The 17,577-nt window shown below is 46.4% G+C and overlaps 1 protein-coding gene across 1 annotated transcript in view; it reads left to right on the forward strand.

Annotated features, from left to right (window-relative positions):
- Positions 1 to 17,577, forward strand: part of bsna (bassoon presynaptic cytomatrix protein a) — a 56,331-nt gene that overhangs the window by 18,596 nt on the left and 20,158 nt on the right. The window contains 2 exon segments of the mRNA XM_079826552.1: positions 4,833 to 6,203; positions 17,026 to 17,481. Of these exon segments, the coding sequence (XP_079682678.1) occupies positions 4,833 to 6,203; positions 17,026 to 17,481 (1,827 nt within the window).

Raw genomic sequence — 17,577 nt, forward strand, 5'->3', positions numbered from 1 at the left:
GCCTTGGGTTGAAATGTTTGTGAATGAGAAAAGATGATAAAAAGGCTAGGAGAAAATCTGATTCGAAGACCATTATTCATTCATTTATTCAAGCCATTCTCTCTGCAATGAAATAAGGATGGATGATCTTTTTTCCACTAGAGGTCTCTGCTACCACATTTAACAATCTTCTGTCCCATGCTTATTTATCTCAAATAGTTATTTGATAAATAGAAAATCACTCACATTTCTCAGACCTTATCAAATACCAAATGTCAGACGAAATAAGTCAGTCTTGACTCCAAGCACAACTACACAATATGCTACAAAATCTTTAACACATTTAGGCAAAATCTTAAACAAAATCTTTTACACATTTTGAAAATATTTGAATAAGGGGTGAAGGGGTCAATTTTCCTAGGCCAGACATCACTTTTGGCCACTATGGTACACTATGTAACCTTTGCTCCTCTAGCGGTTAAAATTAAAACTGCATGCAAAATTGTTCTTGTTGTGCTCCTCTACGCATTTAGACAGGAAATTTTCCAGGACAGGAGTGCATTGACAAATAAATCATTTTAGTTTATTTGAATGATTCATGAATAATTTTTCTTTAATTTTACCACACCAAATCTGTCCCGGCAGCCCTAAAATATAAATAATTACTATAGGTTTATCAAATCGTATGAAGGTAAAGTAAAGAAGATGGATTTATTTCACTCTCAAAAAAAGACACGAATGAAAGTGACTTAAAGGAACTGTATGTAAGAAATGTATTTCAATGAATCATAAAATCGCCCTGATATGTCACTAGACATTAAGAAATCATGTTAATTTCAAATATTTATATCACTGACAACAGTAGTCCGGCCAGGATATTATCATTTAAAAGTGAAGTTGCAGCCCTCAACTGATGTTGATGTTGACATGTTGTGTTTTGGCCTGAAGCGCCACCCTCCGCCTATCTACCAATCACGAAGTCAGTAGTGTTTCGGCATCCGGGTTGCCAGCTCTGCTCTATTTACCACAGCTGCAGCTACAAACTTTTTGGATAAAAAAATTAAACTTTACGAAACCTAAAAGACCTTGTTATGAATCAGAAAAACGTTTTGACAATGAAAAAAAAATAGCAGCCATGTTCCTGCTGGATCCTGCAGCCTATCTGGCAACCTCGAGTCAGGGGGAGGGGGAGAGGGGATACACCGCTGTACAGTAATTTGAAAGTGATTGCAGTACCAGTTTTGGCCACAATCTTACATACATTTCCTTTAAGCACACTTATATTTCTTGCAAGTCAAAACATATTTCAAACACATTTCTTCAGAAATAACCCAGGCCCTTTTAGATAGGAAGGCTATCCCATGTACAACTGTCTTGAACTGGATCTTAGTAGGTCAGAGAATGAAATGGACAGTCCAGATGTTCATCATGGTCCAGTAGCAGTCTGATCTGTGAACAATTAATTCTTTTGAACTGATTGTTTTTAAAGGTCCTGTTCTTCGTGATTCCATTTTTCAAACTTTAGTTAGTGTGTAATGTTGCTGTTAGAGCATAAATAATACCTGTAAAATTGTAAGCTCAAAGTTCAAAGCCAAGAGAGATATTTTATTTAACAGAAGTTCCCTTTCAAAGCCTACAGCAAACGGCCGGTTTGGACTACATCCCTGTACATCCTGCTTTAATGACGTCAGTAGAACAGTTTGTTGACTAACCTCCGCCCACAAGAGTACACGAAAAAGGGGGCGTGGTCTTGTTGCTCCCGCGTGGAGAAGAGGAAGTGTTGCGTTTGTATAGTTTGTTTGTCGCCATGTCGTCGAGACGCTGTTATTTTCATCCCGGAGTCAAATCACCTTTGTTTGGCTTTCCCAGGGACGCTATACTTAGAGATCATTGAGCGCATGCATCTCCGTTATGGTAAGAGGCGTGACCTTTCCGGGTAACGTTCGCTAAGCTGCTGTCGAATCACAACACGGGAACCGCTGGCACAATTAGAACTCGTTACGTGTTTCTGAAGGGGGGACTTCATAGAATAAGGAAATCTTTCAAGCTGTTTTTAGGACAGTGGAAACAGCGGTATACAGATAAGTAATTTAATTTCTGAATTTGACTGATGCAGAGAATGAACATTTTAACAAAAGCATATTCTCTATAATCAATTTTTACACTTTTGCAGTAATGTATCAAATAGCAACAAAATGATAAACTGAAGTCTTCACAGATCACTGCTTTTACTTATGATTCTCAAATATATGAAAGAATAACTCAAGAACAGGCTTAACTGAGTTTTATTGTGTTTTTTCCCTGTTTCCCCGTGACCCATTTTCCCAACGTGTCTAATTAGTCATCACATTCACCTGTTCTGTTAATCATCTTGTTAGTTCCCTGTGTATTTATACCCTGTGTTCTACCTCATTCTCGTTGACATTTCTGTTGTGTGTAGTTTGGATATCTCCCTATTCCCCTCAGTTTTGTTATTAAAAGACTGTTACCTTGATTCTCCTTCATCTTTGTGACGTTTACAACCCATGACAGAAGAACGGACCAAATTTGGAGGAATTTTTTCCCCTTTTTTATTTTAGTTTTTTCCCTATGGACCTACCCCGCCGTCCAGCTTCTCTGCCTGGAGCAGGGAGACTGACCGCTGGAGGAACACACGGGACTTCCCCCATCTTGCGTGTCAGACACACTTCTTAGTGCTCACTCTGTTCATTCTATTACGCCGGCCTGAGCCATTGGTCTTACATGAGAGTTAGTTGACATGTATTTGCAAAGTTACTTCTGTCAGGATCACTATTGTCAAAGTGATAGACAATTAGCATATAGCTGAGATTGGCTGTATGGTTCTGTTCTGGGCAAGAACTCCCTGCGCATCCACGTAGCCTAGCATGGATAAGAGCAGGGAGAGCAGTGATAAACCCCCCTTAGGGTAAACAGAACAGAAGCAACAATTTATTGCAGATAGCATTCATGTCAATATTAATTTTAGAATTTAGTGTGATTCAGGGAGAATCAGAATGCCAAATCCTGACTGACGAGAGGAGGAGCTGGGGAAGAAGGAGGGTAATTAGCTCTGGAGAAACGAGAAACGATAGCAGCTAATAATACTTAAGGAGCTCATATCTATATAATATCTTTATAATATATTAGGCATGCTGTGATAGGCATTGTATTCCTATAGGTAGAAGTGATCAGCTGACAGTCAGCTGATGCGAGCTTGACTAACGTGACCTGCCAGAACTAACGCTATACGCTTGATTTATAGCCAACTGAATGTTCAAAAGGGACCATCAAAATAAAGTGTTTCATTGTGTTTTCCTGTGACCCAGTTTTCCCAATGTGTCTAATTAGTCATCACATTCACCTGTTCTGTTAATCGTCTCGTTAGTTCCCTGTGTATTTATACCCTGTGTTCTCCCTCATTCTCTGTCCATTCTCGTTGACTTTGTTGTGTGTAGTTTGCATATCTCCCTATTCTCCTGAGTTTTTTCATTAAAAGACTGTTACCTTACCTTACCTGTGACATTGGCGTACTTGATCCACCACTAAAACTGACAAATTTGAAAAGGGGATTGAAAGTGCAAAAGAAGTTAAATATTAGGTGGTAAATGGTTAGAAACACTGCTATAGATGGATTAATCTATATGATTGAGGTGTTGAGCTGTTTGATCATAAAGTTAGTGAGAAGTGCCCTGCAACTCAATCACACCTATGGGAAGTGCAGCAGAAATAATATGAAACCTCATGAGATGAAATATCATCTGCATATCCTGCTAATTTCACTGCTATAATGCAAAAGGTCTGAAGAATGCTGCATTTATTTGAAATATAAATAGTAATTTGAAACATCAAACATTTTCTTCCCTGTTGTGATTACAGGATGCATGGATTTATAATAACATTTATAATAACATTATAGATTATAATAACATTATAAGATTTATAATAACATTTATAAAGTATAGCTGCAAGTAGCCATTAAGGGGTCAAGGACAAAGGACACACGATAAGTCATACCAGCATGGCTGGGAGCGTCAAACCAACTGCAACAATGAATAGTTGATGACATAGTATGATGTTTTTAGGCAAAATGGCTGAAAAGTTATGAATACAGTCACTTGTAATATGATTTAATGGTTATCACTTTTGACCAATAGGTGGCGCTGTGACCAAATTGATGTGGTGTGGTCGGAGTGAGGCGTCAATGACACATGCAAAGTTTGGTGTCAATATGTCAAAGCACTGCAGAGATACAGCCTCCGAGTCATTTTGGCATCGTGCCATAAACTTTGTTGATGCGGTATACGAAAGTGGTTTTGTCTATCAACACAAAATCCATAGCATTTTGCCGGCATGGTCTGAAGATTATGAAGACTCGAATTTGGTGAAAAATTGACAAACAGTCTAGGAGGGATTCGGACAGGAGGGTTGGCTGACTATGGCAACATTTTTTCTAGCCTTTACGGTTCAAAAGTTATTTGCATAAACGTAACGGCAAATTTGGACAGCTGGTGGCTCTAGAGGGATTGAGTTAGAGACTCCAAAAACACTGGTTAATTTTCAGACTGTCCTCTATCTGTGTGCCAGATTTCATAAGCGGTTCAATGGGCTGCCATAGACTTTCAGAGCGGAAGAAGAATAAGAACACTAACGATAAGTGCCTACGCCTTCAGTGCTTGATGCCTAATAAACACCACAATATTCCATAAAACAACAAGAATTGTCCATGTGGATTTCATTGTGACTTTAATGTATCCATGGTCAATTAAAATAATGCGGAACATAAAGTGATTACAAATGTTTGAATGCAGTGTATATCTTTCTCTGAGTAATGAACTAATATGTGTCTTCAACAGATCAAGGAGTGGCTCTGTTTAAACTGCCAGATGCAGCGGGCTTTGGGAATAAACATGACTACACCACGTTCCAAGAGTCAGCAGCAGATACATTCTCCCTCTCATCAACCTAAGGCTGACCCCATACCCAAGCTCCAACCTTCTGCTCAGCCCACACCGCAGCTACAATCCCAAACGCAGGCACAGACGAAAATACAACCTCAGACTCAACCTTTCTCTGGGATCCAGAGACAGATTGGTCCTACTGGACCTAACCAGACTGGACTTCACAGTGGGCCACAAACTGGTCTCCAGACACAAAAAGAGCAACCACATTCAGGTCCCCAGTCAGGGTCCAAGGATATCCAAAGGCAGCGAGGGGAAGTATTTGGACCAAAAAGTCCAGAAAAAGTGGCCCAAATAGGACGGATTCCTCATCCAGGGGCAGTGCCTTTACCTGGCTTAGCAAAGGCACAATCGCAGTCTGATCTGGGGCGTGGCTCTCCAGTGCGGCTTGGAGGTCAATTTGATAAGACCCGAAGTGCCGGAAGCTCCCCAGCCCATCACCCACCCGCCCAAGAGCAACCTCAAGATGGTCTAACTAAGCTGTTTGGTTTTGGGGCGTCTCTCCTAAACCAGGCAAGCACCCTTATTTCTGTCGATCCTCTTCCTGGATCCTCCCAGCCCTCACCTGCCCGTAACCAGAGTGCCCAGGGGACAAGGGTGATCTTTAGTGATGCTACTGTAGGAGCTAGTGCTAAAACTACAGCAGGGCCACCTGGCACTGCCAAAACAGTCCCAGGTGGAGTCATGCTCCCTAAAGGTCCTGGAGCCCCTCCGCAGAAACAGCCTCTACAGCAGCAGTTACCAGTGCACCAACAAAAAGGGCCGAAACAACAGCAGTCACCGGCACACCATCAAATAACACCACAGCAGCAGCAGTCACCACTAAAGCAGCCGCCAACTCAATCAGTTATCCAGCAACAGTCACCACTAAAACAGCCGCAAACTCAACCATTTATCCAGCAGCAGTCACCACTAAAACAGCCGCCAACTCAACCATTTATCCAGCAGCAGTCACCACTAAAACAGCCACAAACTCAACCATTTAGCCAGCAGCAGTCACCACTAAAGCAGCCTCCAACTCAACCATTTATCCAGCAGCAGTCACCACTAAAACAGCCGCCAACTCAACCATTTATCCAGCAGCAGTTACCACTAAAACAGCCTCCAATTCAGCCAGTTATCCAGAAGCCAGACGTCACCTGCCCACTATGCAAGACTGCGTTCAACATCGGAACTACAGAACCACCGAACTACAGGTCGTGCACCCAGTGTCATACAGAGGTGTGCAATCTTTGTGGTTTCAATCCCACACCACACCTGGTGGAGGTAAGGAGCTACACACATCTTGTAATGTAGTGGGCTGAAACTATTCCTTCTTTTTATTTCTTCTCTCTCATTGCTTCTTATTTTACTCTTTCTCTGTCTTAAATCCTTCTTTTTTCATATTGAGTGCCAACAGAATCAATTTAAAAAAATCATCATACATACCATAACATTTTATTCCACCAAATTGTTTTAATATAAATGAAAGAAGCAGTTTTATTTTTTCTACGGGCAGTGGGAATTGTGTGTGATGTGTGTAGAGTAACTGTGTTCACAGGGAGAGGCCCAGACATCTGTGTTGTATCTTCTGCATTGTACACAAGTACTTTCCAAAGCGCTGCAGGTTTATAAGCTATAGTACCGGATTTAGGCTTCTACGTAGGTGACATGGTTTTCGATCACTGGTTTACACGTCATGTCAATAGCTATGTTTCCATCCACCTATTTTTACGCGCATATCGCATAAACAAACGCTGGATGGAAATGCCAAGATGTGCATACATTCAAAAAATGTGCATAAAAAACATATGCGTAAATTTTTTATCCGATCAGAATATATGTACAGCTAACATATGCTTGAACACTAGTCTTCTACAAATGCACCATACATTGGATATACAGTATATGGAGCGAACGATGCGCCACCATAAGGAAGTTTAACCTCGAATGGCGAGCCAAACGAATGCCGTGACCAGGGTTGAGACACGACTTCGCTCCCGTGGCCTGTAACAAAGTTGCCACTGACTACAATAGGAGCGTTATACAAGCGTTGCGGCTGTGGTCACACTATTCATTTAGTGGGTTGAAATGTTTATGTCTACGAGACGAGATGGCACAAATTATACTTGTTTTTAATGTAATTTAATGCAAATGTGAATAATAGTACAAGACATTAAATAAACTGGAACAGTTTTCTTCTCACGGGCACTTCCTAAAATGTTTACTAAATGTTTTTGAGTATTTTATGATTGTAAAAGAATGACTTGTCATTGAATAAAAAAATATATTTTATATGAAGTGTCCTTGTCCTATATATATATATATATATATATACAACAGAGATTTTAGAGATATTTATTTAAAATGAAAAACCTTCAATATCAGGTTGATTGATCCAGCACTATTTCAAAAACATCCCAGCAAATAACCCAGGGTTAATGTATAAAACCCAACAAGCTGGGTTGTTTCAGAAATGCTTGTCTTTAACCCTCTGGGGTCTGAGGTGTTTTCTGGGCCCTGGAGGTGTTTTGACATGCCCTGTCATTTGTGCTTATTTTTTTTTAATTGTAACATTTTCATGGCTAAAGTCTGATTACTCTGTATTTAGCACAAACTCTGCTACAATAATATGTGAGCTGCATTTATGTAAAAGTTGACACTGAGAAATTACGTTTATGCAAGTTACTGAAATAAGTCCATAAAACCCATTCTGAATATTTGTTCACAAGACTTTTGAAAACTAGAACACGTAGGCTAGAATGATTTTGCTTCAAAATGATATAAAAATTACCCTGCCCACTCATTCACATAAAACAATGTATTTATTTAAAATTTGTAAGACACGTTTGTGTCAGGAAGGCTTATGCAGGGAGGGCGTGAATCATCATGAATATTGATGTGTTTCACGCCTGGGAAGACAAAGACCCTCCCCTAATGGCCTTATCAGCTGAATGGGACCGTGAGGGAACTAGAATAAAGAATGTGAAGAGATTAAAAGAATGGCTTTTTTTTTTTGTTTGCATTTATTTACAACACAACATAATCCAAATATACATAACGAAGGAGAAAAAGTCACAACTGTGAACATGCTGATATCAGGAGCAACTAGGACTGCACGATTTGGTAAAAAAAGGAGGCATATAACTATAAATCACTAGAAAGGACACTTCACTACACTAGAGAAAAATAGCTTATATAGATTATCATTTGTTACTTCAAATGTTTTCATATGTTATGCCATTATGAAATGAGTTTAGAGTAAAAACATATAGCCTAATGTTTGGCGCATTTTGCTTTTCAACCCAGGGTTAATGTATAAAACCCAACAAGCTGGGTTGTTTCAGCAATGGTTGTCTTTAACCCTCTGGGGTCTGAGGTGTTTTCTGGGCCCTGGAGGTGTTTTGACATGCCCTGACATTTGTGCTTATTTTTCTTACTTGTAACATTTTCATGGCTAAAGTCTGATTACTCTGTATTCAGCACAAACTCTGCTACAATAATATGTGAGCTGCATTTATGTAAAAGTTTGTAGTTTTGAGAAAATACGTTTATGCAAGTTACTGAAATAAGTCCATGAAACCCATACTGAATATTTGTTCACAAGACTTTTGAAAACTGGAACATGTAGGCTAGAATGATTTTGCTTCAAAATGATGTAAAAATTACCCTGCCAACTCACATAAAACAATATATTTATTTAAAATTTGTAAGACACGTTTTGTGTCAGGAAGACGTATGCAGGGAGGGTGTGAATCATCATGAATATTGATGTGTTTCATACCTGGGAAGACAAAGACCCTCCCCTAATGGCCCTATCAGCTGAATGGGACTGTGAGGGAACTAGAACAAAGAATGTGAAGAGATTAAAAGAATGGCTTTTTGTACGTAGTCAAGCTCCGCTATCAGCTGATTGAAAAAATTCCAACCCGCCCATATCAGCTGATCCAATTCCTATGCACTAAATTGGCAACTCTCAAACAGGGCCCCTTACTTAAGCGTAGCTTCAGTTCAGTCTGCCTGCTTGCTTCTTTCTTTGCACGATGCTTTGCAACCCACCTCCACCCCAGCTTCACCTTAAAATGTGTTTAACTTAATCAATGTCATTCTGTTGTCGTTGATGGATGCTCTGTTCTCAATGGGGGATTTATGCTGCCCTCCCAGTTTAACAAAATGTGAGGTTGTCCCCAGAAGCTACTGTTCCCTGTCTTGGCTTTTCATGGAGCTCATGAAAAGGATGGGGAATTTAGAACAGAGCCATATTGCCAAATGTAAATTTAGCAAAATATGCCAATAAAAGGTTGACTAAAAGTTTGTCTATGTTTTTTTGACTAAAGTGGAGACTGGAACTGAATGGGGCATTTGCACCACAAAACAATAGGCCAGCTACAAACTCAGTTCTTCAGTTCTCTGTAGTTTAGCTTCAACCCTGATTAAACGATTATCCAGTTCATCAAGTCCTTCAGGATTATTTGAAAACTACAGGTATGCGTGTTGGAGCAGGGTTGGGCATCCAGGAGTTTGACACCCCTGTAATAGAGTGAATGGATGGATGCTTAGAAGATGTGAATAAACATCAGTTAGCGTTTTAAAGTCTTTAAAGGAACAGGCTGACTTTTTTGGATTTTAGCTTATTCACCGTATCCCCCAGAGTTAGATAAGTCCATACATACCATTTTCATCTCTGTGCGTTCCATAACTCTGTCTGACGCACCCACCACTAGCCTAGCTTAGCACAAAGACTGGAGGTAAATGGCTCCAGCTATACTACTGCTCAATAAGTGACAAAATAATGCAAATTTTCCTATTTGCATGTTGTGATGTGTATAGTTACATCGTGTACTAAGGCAGACGGAAAATTAAAAGTTGCGATTTTCTAGACCGATTTGGCTAGGAACTATACTCTCATTCCTGCGTAATAATCATGGAACTTTGCTGCCGTACCATGGGTGCAGCGGTGCAATGATATTACACAGTGCTTCCTTCAACATAACTAACGTGACAACCTGCTTGCACAGAGAGCATGCTGGGGACTATTTTCAGGCTCTGCGTAATATCATTGCTCGTCAGACAGAGTTATAGCACACACGGAGATGAGAATGGTATATATGGACTTCTCTAACTCTGGGGGATATGTTGAATAAGCTAAAGTCCCAAAAATTTGGCGTGTTCCTTTAAATAAAATCACATGGCATGGCCTTAAAAAATATTTCACAAAAGTCAGAGTTTCAGAGTTATCATCTTCACATTTGAAATAAAACATGATCAGCCGGTGGCTTTAGCTGCATTGCATTTCTAGATTGCAATAAGGCCAATATCATATTTTATTCCATAAAGACATTTCATATCAATACATTTCTAATAAATTCCCAATACATTTAATTCCTTTATACATTTTGTCTTCATAATTAATTCTGACCACGGTCTGCTTTCAAAAGGAGACTACTTGATGAACTTTAGCTATTTTAGTTTGGGTATGCCACAGGCTAACAGTTTAAACGTTACCTCATAATGTGTAATGAAAATAGCTAGTCTTTCTGTGAAAATGGCAGTTCCCTTTCGTTCAGTCACTACGACGTAACGTTAGTGACTAACGAATGGGGGTTTCGCTTAGAAGCCTATCAACTTCGAGTTTTGAGAAAACGCCCAATGGCGTGCCAATGCCATGGGGCATGCGGAATTTGCATACGTAGCTCCGCCTCACTGCGTGAGTATATAAGAAAGTACGAGGCAATATCGCATTATGTTTCTGCTTTCGGAGCCAAGAGTACCTACCTCTTCACTCCTACAGCCTTCTGAGACTCTGTCAGCTTCTTCGAGACGAGCAGCTTTCCAGTCGGTGTTGGTGTGACGGCGCGTTCCAGTGATCGCATACTTCCTGCCTGCTGATCTGTGCAGTGGTCTGCATCCAGCTGGTGTGTGTTTCCCTGGGCGCTTCGGCATCGACTGCAAAGTTTCCTCTCACAAAAGAGCTTGCACGTGACACGTCCTTTTCAGGATGTTTCGTCCGTGCACTTCTGGGTGCGGTAGATCGCTTTTTTCTTTCGACGGGCACGAGCGCTGTGTGACGTGTTTGGGCTTTCAGCACGCTCAGGCAGCGCTCGTGGATGACTCATGTTCTCTCTGCGGGAACCTGGCCATCTCAGTGCTTCGATCAAGACTCCGTGAATTCCGTGCTGATGCCGGAACGAGAGTCCCCTCCGCCACCCCCCAATCTGCGGTCTCCTCTGGAGGCGGCACTTTGGCTGGTGACCAGGGTGATCTGAGGGTGACGGTGTGGAACAAAGCTCCGACGCTAGTTCCTCGGCCCACACCCCCCTCTCAGGCACTTGACCCGGTCCGCGCTCAGGCGTCTACATCGGGGCCGGCTCCTGCTGTCCCGACTGTGGCGTTTGGCGCGGCGGAGGAGGAAGTGATGTCTATCGCCGCATCACAAGGTGGGCTGGAGTCATCTGAGGATGATGATTCGGCTGTGCTGCCACCTTCGGGTGCGCCAGCATTGCCCGAGTCGGACCCAGAGTTGACAGCCATGCTGTCTCGGGCCGCCGCAGCGCTTGGACTGGAGTGGAACCCTCCGCCTCAGCCCGAGCGTTCGCGGTTGGATGATTGGTTTTTGGGGGCGGCGCGTCCGGACACCCGTTCGGCCGCTCCTCCAATACCTTTCTTCCCCGAGGTGCATGAAGAGGTCGCGCGTTCCTGGAAGGCCCCGTTGTCTTCCCGTGAACGTTTGGCGGCCTCTTCCGCCTTCACCTCTCTCGATGAAGCCGCGGCTCATGGGTACACTGGGGTCCCCCCAGTCGAACGTTCTGTTGCGATGCAACTGTGTCCACAGAGCGCTTCGTCCTGGCGTGGTGACCCAAAGCACCCCTCCAAGGCCTGTAGGTTTTCGTCATCTCTGGTGGCGAGGTCCTATAGAGCTGCGGGGCAGGCCGCCGCTTCTTTGCATACCATGGCAACTCTTCAGGCTTACCAAGCCAAGTTGCTGTGCGATATGCACGAGAGAGGGGCTGATCCAGGACTCAGCAATGAGTTGCGTGCCGCCACCGACCTCGCTCTCCGGGCGATGAAGGTGACCGCACGCTCCCTGGGTCAGGTGATGTCCACAAATGTGGTCCAGGAGAGACACTTATGACTCACCCTGTCTGATATGCGCGACGCTGAGCGAACACGTTTCCTCAACGCCCCCATATCACAGGATGGACTATTCGGCGGAGCGGTCGAGAGCTTCGCCCAACAGTTCTCGGCTGCTCAGAAGCAGACTGAGGCTATAAAATACATCCTGCCCCGGCGGTCAGCTGCTGCCTCCACCCCACCGCCCGCGCAGGTGCCTCAGCCTGCTCGCCGCCGAGGACGCCCTCCCGCGGCTTCCTCCGCCTCTGCGCCACCCAAGCAGCAGCCTCCACCCGGGCCGCGCAGAGGCAGCCGCAGGAAGGCGTCCCAGTCCGCTCCAGCCCCGCAGCCCGCGAAGAAACGCCAGGCTAAGCGGCCCTCCTGATGCGGACGGCTCAGGGATGGGCAGTTCTTTCCAGGAGACGGCGGCAGGGCCGCTCCTTCCCCCGGTGGAGGGCCGGGGGAGAATCTTTTGTTCAGCTGCTGGCCCCCGGGTCAGCAGCACCCTAATGTGGTTAAAGAAAGAACTGACAACCCCATCCCTGAGCCCCCAGAGATCGGTGACGGCAGTGCGCGCCACCCTCGGGTCTCGCCACTCTCGTCCCTCTCTGTCGCCAGCCCCCTGGCAGAGCAGACCCCAGTGGAACGCGAGTCCTTCCCTGGTCTCCTCTGTCAGGGCGCAGCCGTTAACCGTGCTCCGACCCGGGGACGCCCAACAGCCTCCCCTGTCCGCGCCGGTAACGCTGCCTCGCTGCCCCACCCAGGGTACGTCTGTCGTCCGTATGACCCCGTTGGTGCAGTCTCTGGAAGCCTGGCTTCAGCTTCCGGGGCTGTCCCGCTGGGTTGCCCGGACCATCAGGCTCGGCTACGCGATTCAGTTCGCGCAGGCTCCTCCCCGTTACAGGGGAGTCCGCTATACCATGACCGGGGCCCATGCCCCCGTCATGCGTGCGGAGATTGCCACTCTACTGGCGAAGGGTGCGATCGAGCCTGTCCCTCCAGCCGAAATGAGGTCGGGGTTCTACAGCCCCTACTTCATTGTACCCAAGAAAACCGGTGGGTTACGGCCAATCCTGGACCTTCGCATCTTGAACCGATCCCTTCACCGGCTTCCGTTCAAGATGTTGACTGCGAAACGCCTTTTCGAATGCGTTCGTCCGGACGATTGGTTTGCAGCGATCGACCTGAAGGACGCCTACTTCCATGTCTCCATCCTTCCTCGACACAGACCGTTCCTACGGTTTGCTTTCGAGGGGCGGGCATACCAGTACGCAGTTATCCCATTCGGGTTATCTCTGTCCCCTCGTGTCTTCACGAAGATCGCCGAGGCAGCCCTTGCGCCCCTTTGGCAGCACGGGGTCCGCATCCTGAACTACCTCGACGACTGGCTCATACTAGGCCACTCTCGAGAGCAGGTTTGCGGACACAGAGATCTGGTTCTCCACCACTTAACCCGTCTGGGCCTTCGGGTCAACTGGGAGAAGAGCAAACTTTGCCCAGTGCAGAGGATCTCTTTTCTCGGTATGGAGATCGACTCGGTCGCCATGTACGCGCAGCTTTCGAGCGAGCGCGCGCAGTCTCTGCTGACTTGCCTCCGACAGATCGAGAGCAAGAATGCGGTTCCACTGAAACTATTTCAGAGGCTCCTGGGGCATATGGCATCTGCAGCCGCGGTAACGCCGCTCGGATTGCTTCATATGAGACCGCTTCAGCACTGGCTTCGCGATCGAGTCCCGAGATGGGCATGGCAGTCTGGCACGCTCCGGGTCCAAGTGACTCGGGCCTGCCTACAGACGCTCACCCCGTGGTCGAACCTCAGCTTTCTACGGGCAGGTGTGCCCTTAGAACGAGTTTCCAGGCATGTTGTCGTATCGACGGATGCCTCTGCCACGGGCTGGGGTGCCATGTGCAATGGACAAGCAGCCGCGGGCTCCTGGACAGGACCCCAGCAACTCCTGCATGTCAATTGCCTCGAGTTGCTGGCAGTACGGTTCGCCCTGCACCGCTTCCGAGCGCTGCTGAAGGGTCAACATGTGCTTGTCCGGACAGACAACACGGCCGTAGTAGCGTACATCAACCACCAGGGCGGTCTACGCTCCCGCCGCATGTCTCAACTCGCCCGCCATCTCATTTTATGGAGTCAGAAGCGCCTGAGGTCCCTTCGTGCTGTCCATATTCCGGGAGTTCTGAACCACGCAGCCGACGAGCTCTCGCGGTTTCAGCCTCTCCCGGGAGAATGGAGACTCCATCCCCGGACGGTTCAGCTGATTTGGGAACAGTTCGGCGACGCACAGGTAGATCTGTTTGCCTCCCACGACTCTTCCCACTGCAGCCTGTATTATTCCCTGACCGAGGGCACGCTCGGCACGGATGCACTGGCGCACAGCTGGCCGCGGGGCCTACGCAAATATGCGTTCCCCCCAGTGAGCCTACTTGCACAGCTCCTGTGCAAGATCAGGGAGGACAAGGAGCAGGTCCTTTTGGTCGCCCCGTACTGGCACGGCCGGACTTGGTTCCCCGAACTCATACTCCTTGCGACAGCCCCTCCCTGGCCTATTCCTCTGAGACCGGACCTCCTTACTCAGAGACGGGGCACCCATTGGCACCCGCGTCCCGACCTCTGGAACCTCCACGTGTGGCTCCTAGACGGGACGCGGCAGGTTTGAGTGGCCTACCACCTACTGTGGTCGCCACCATCACTTCCGCTAGGGCAGAGTCCACTCGGCATGCCTATGCGTTGAAGTGGAACCTCTTCGTCACCTGGTGCTCTTCCCGCCAAGAAGACCCCTGGAAATGCCCGATCAGGTCCGTGCTTGAGTTTCTCCAAGAGGGGCTGGAGCGAAGGCTGTCTCCCTCCACCCTCAAAGTTTATGTGGCTGCAATATCTGCCCACCATGATCTCTTGGAGAACAAAAAGGTAAGTCAGCACGACCTGGTCATCAGGTTCCTTAGGGGAGCCAGGAGACTGAATCCTCCTCGCTCTCCTCTCGTACCCTCTTGGGACCTCGCAGTAGTGTTAACTGCTCTGCAGAGACCTCCCTTTGAGCCTTTGCGGTCGGTTGATATTAAGTTTCTGTCCATGAAGACAGCTCTGCTGACCGCATTGGCCTCCGTTAAGAGGGTCGGGGACCTGCAGGCATTTTCGGTTGACGAAGCGTGCCTGGAGTTCGGGCCGGCTAACTCTCACGTGATCCTGAGACCCCGGCCTGGACATGTGCCCAAGGTTCCCACCACTCCGTTCAAGGACCAGGTGGTGAACCTGCAAGCGCTGCCTTTGGAGGAGGCAGACCCAGCCTTGGCATTGCTCTGTCCAGTACGCGCTCTCCGCGCCTACGTAGACATGACGCAGTGTTTCAGGACCTCAGACCAGCTCTTTGTCTGTTATGGTGGAGAGCGGAAGGGAAGTGCTCTCTCGAAGCAAAGGCTGTCTCACTGGATTGTGGACACCATTGCTTTGGCTTACCAGCAGCAAGGCCGACCATGTCCCCTTGGTGTGAAGGCGCACTCCACCCGGAGTGTGGCCTCCTCTTGGACTCTAGCGCATGGCGCCTCGCTAGCAGACATCTGCAGAGCTGCAGGCTGGGCGACACCCAACACATTCGCCAGATTCTATAATCTCCGAGTGGAGCCAGTGTCCGACTATGTACTCGCCCCCCCGAGGGGCCGGTGATGGACCAGGTTCAGGTGTCTTCGCTTGCTCGCCACTCCACTCCACGGACTGGATACGTGCGATATTTCCTCAGGTGAGTTCCCCGAGAGCCCTGAGCTCCTCCAGCACTGTCGACGCCGACATCAGTTCAGTCTGCCCTTTCGAGCCCAGACCCTCATGTCCGGCCAGGTGCCCCATGTGCATGGTTCCCTCTGGCGACCCCCACATGTGTATTTCACCGTAAGTCTCCGCAGTGAGCGGGTTTCTTCCCTTGGCGTGTCCCCGCCACCCCTAGGGTTAAAAATCCACCTTCGGCTGGTACCCTAGAGATCTTCCATATGCAACCCTCTCCGGGTCATATGTGTCTCTTTAGTCCTCCCCACGGGTAGGCATCTTGGCATTTCCTCACTGGGATATGCTTCCCAGTGTACCTTGGTAATCCTGTGTTAAGTGGGAGTCCTTCGTCCGTACTAGTCTTACGACAGGGTACTCACACTTACGCAGGGCACTGGAAGACAGCTGAGTGGCGGGATTATATTGGGACCCCCATTCGTTAGTCACTAACGTTACGTCGTAGTGACTGAATGAAAGGGAACGTCTCGGTTACGGATGTAACCCTCGTTCCCTGAGGAGGGAACGGAGACGTAACGTCCCCTTGCCACATCGAGCTGTGTTGCCTGGAACGCAGGAGTTCAGTCTTGGCTCCTCAAGCAGGTAACATAATGCGATATTGCCTCGTACTTCCTTATATACTCACGCAGTGAGGCGGAGCTATGTATGCAAATTCCGCATGCCCCATGGCATTGGCACGCCATTGGGCGTTTTCTCAAAACTCGAAGTTGATAGGCTTCTAAGCGAAACCCCCATTCGTTAGTCACTAACGTTACGTCTCCGTTCCCTCCTCAGGGAACGAGGGTTACATCCGTAACCGAGGCGTTTCTCCTCAATCATTTTTAGTTCACTTAAACCCTGCACTTTTACAATTGACTGCAAGCTTGCATTAATTTTGGAGTGTGACACGCACATCTCAAAATTCAATCAACAGCCGATAGATACAACCAAGTCCTACTCTACATGTTTTTCTTTTTTCATAATCCATTACACTTGGATGTATTTCACAATACGGATTTAAAGTTCTACTGCAACTTCTGTTTTATTGCCACTTTAATGCAATAAAAAAGTATTGTTCACAATAATTTTATTCCCTCAGTATGTTGTTATCAGCATTGTCCTTTGTTTTTTATTACTTTATATATTTGCTACGTTGTGTACCTTTTTCAAAATAAAGTAAACTCTAAGATCATTTTGTGATTTTAAGTATTGAACATAAACTTCCCTGTTGTTTTGCAGAAGAAAGAATGGCTCTGTCTGAACTGTCAGACTCAGAGACTGATGTCTGGTGGACTTGACCCTGTTCCAGTTCTACCTTCATCTCCCAGCCATCAGCCAGCGGGTTCACCTCGGCATCCGCAACTTCCCAGCAAGCAGCAGCAAGGGCTTCAGGCAATGTCACCAAAGCAGAAACCTCCAGTTTCTCAACAGAGTGGTTTCTCTTCCCCCTTAGCTAGACCAGCAAGTGATATAAAGACATCTATACAGCCTACTACAGCTATAAAACCTCCTTTGTCTACCACTACTGCATTTACTTGTGAAGAAGTGAGGAAGGAAACTGCACCCAAACTAGATAAGATTGGCATTGACAATAAGGACAATAAACTAACTCAGAAGAGAGGAACAACAGAGTCAATTCAGACACCTACTAAAGATGAAAAGAAAGAATTACAGAGTACTACCAAGTACTATGAGGTAAGCCATTGGGTCACAGTAATGTAAACATTTGTAAAAAATGTTATTCTTAAGTATTTTTAATCTTAAAATTACTTTCAAAAAGAGGCCAAAGTG

This window comes from Gobio gobio (genome assembly GCF_949357685.1).
Source record: "Gobio gobio genome assembly, chromosome: 10".
Classification (NCBI taxonomy): domain Eukaryota; kingdom Metazoa; phylum Chordata; class Actinopteri; order Cypriniformes; family Gobionidae; genus Gobio; species Gobio gobio.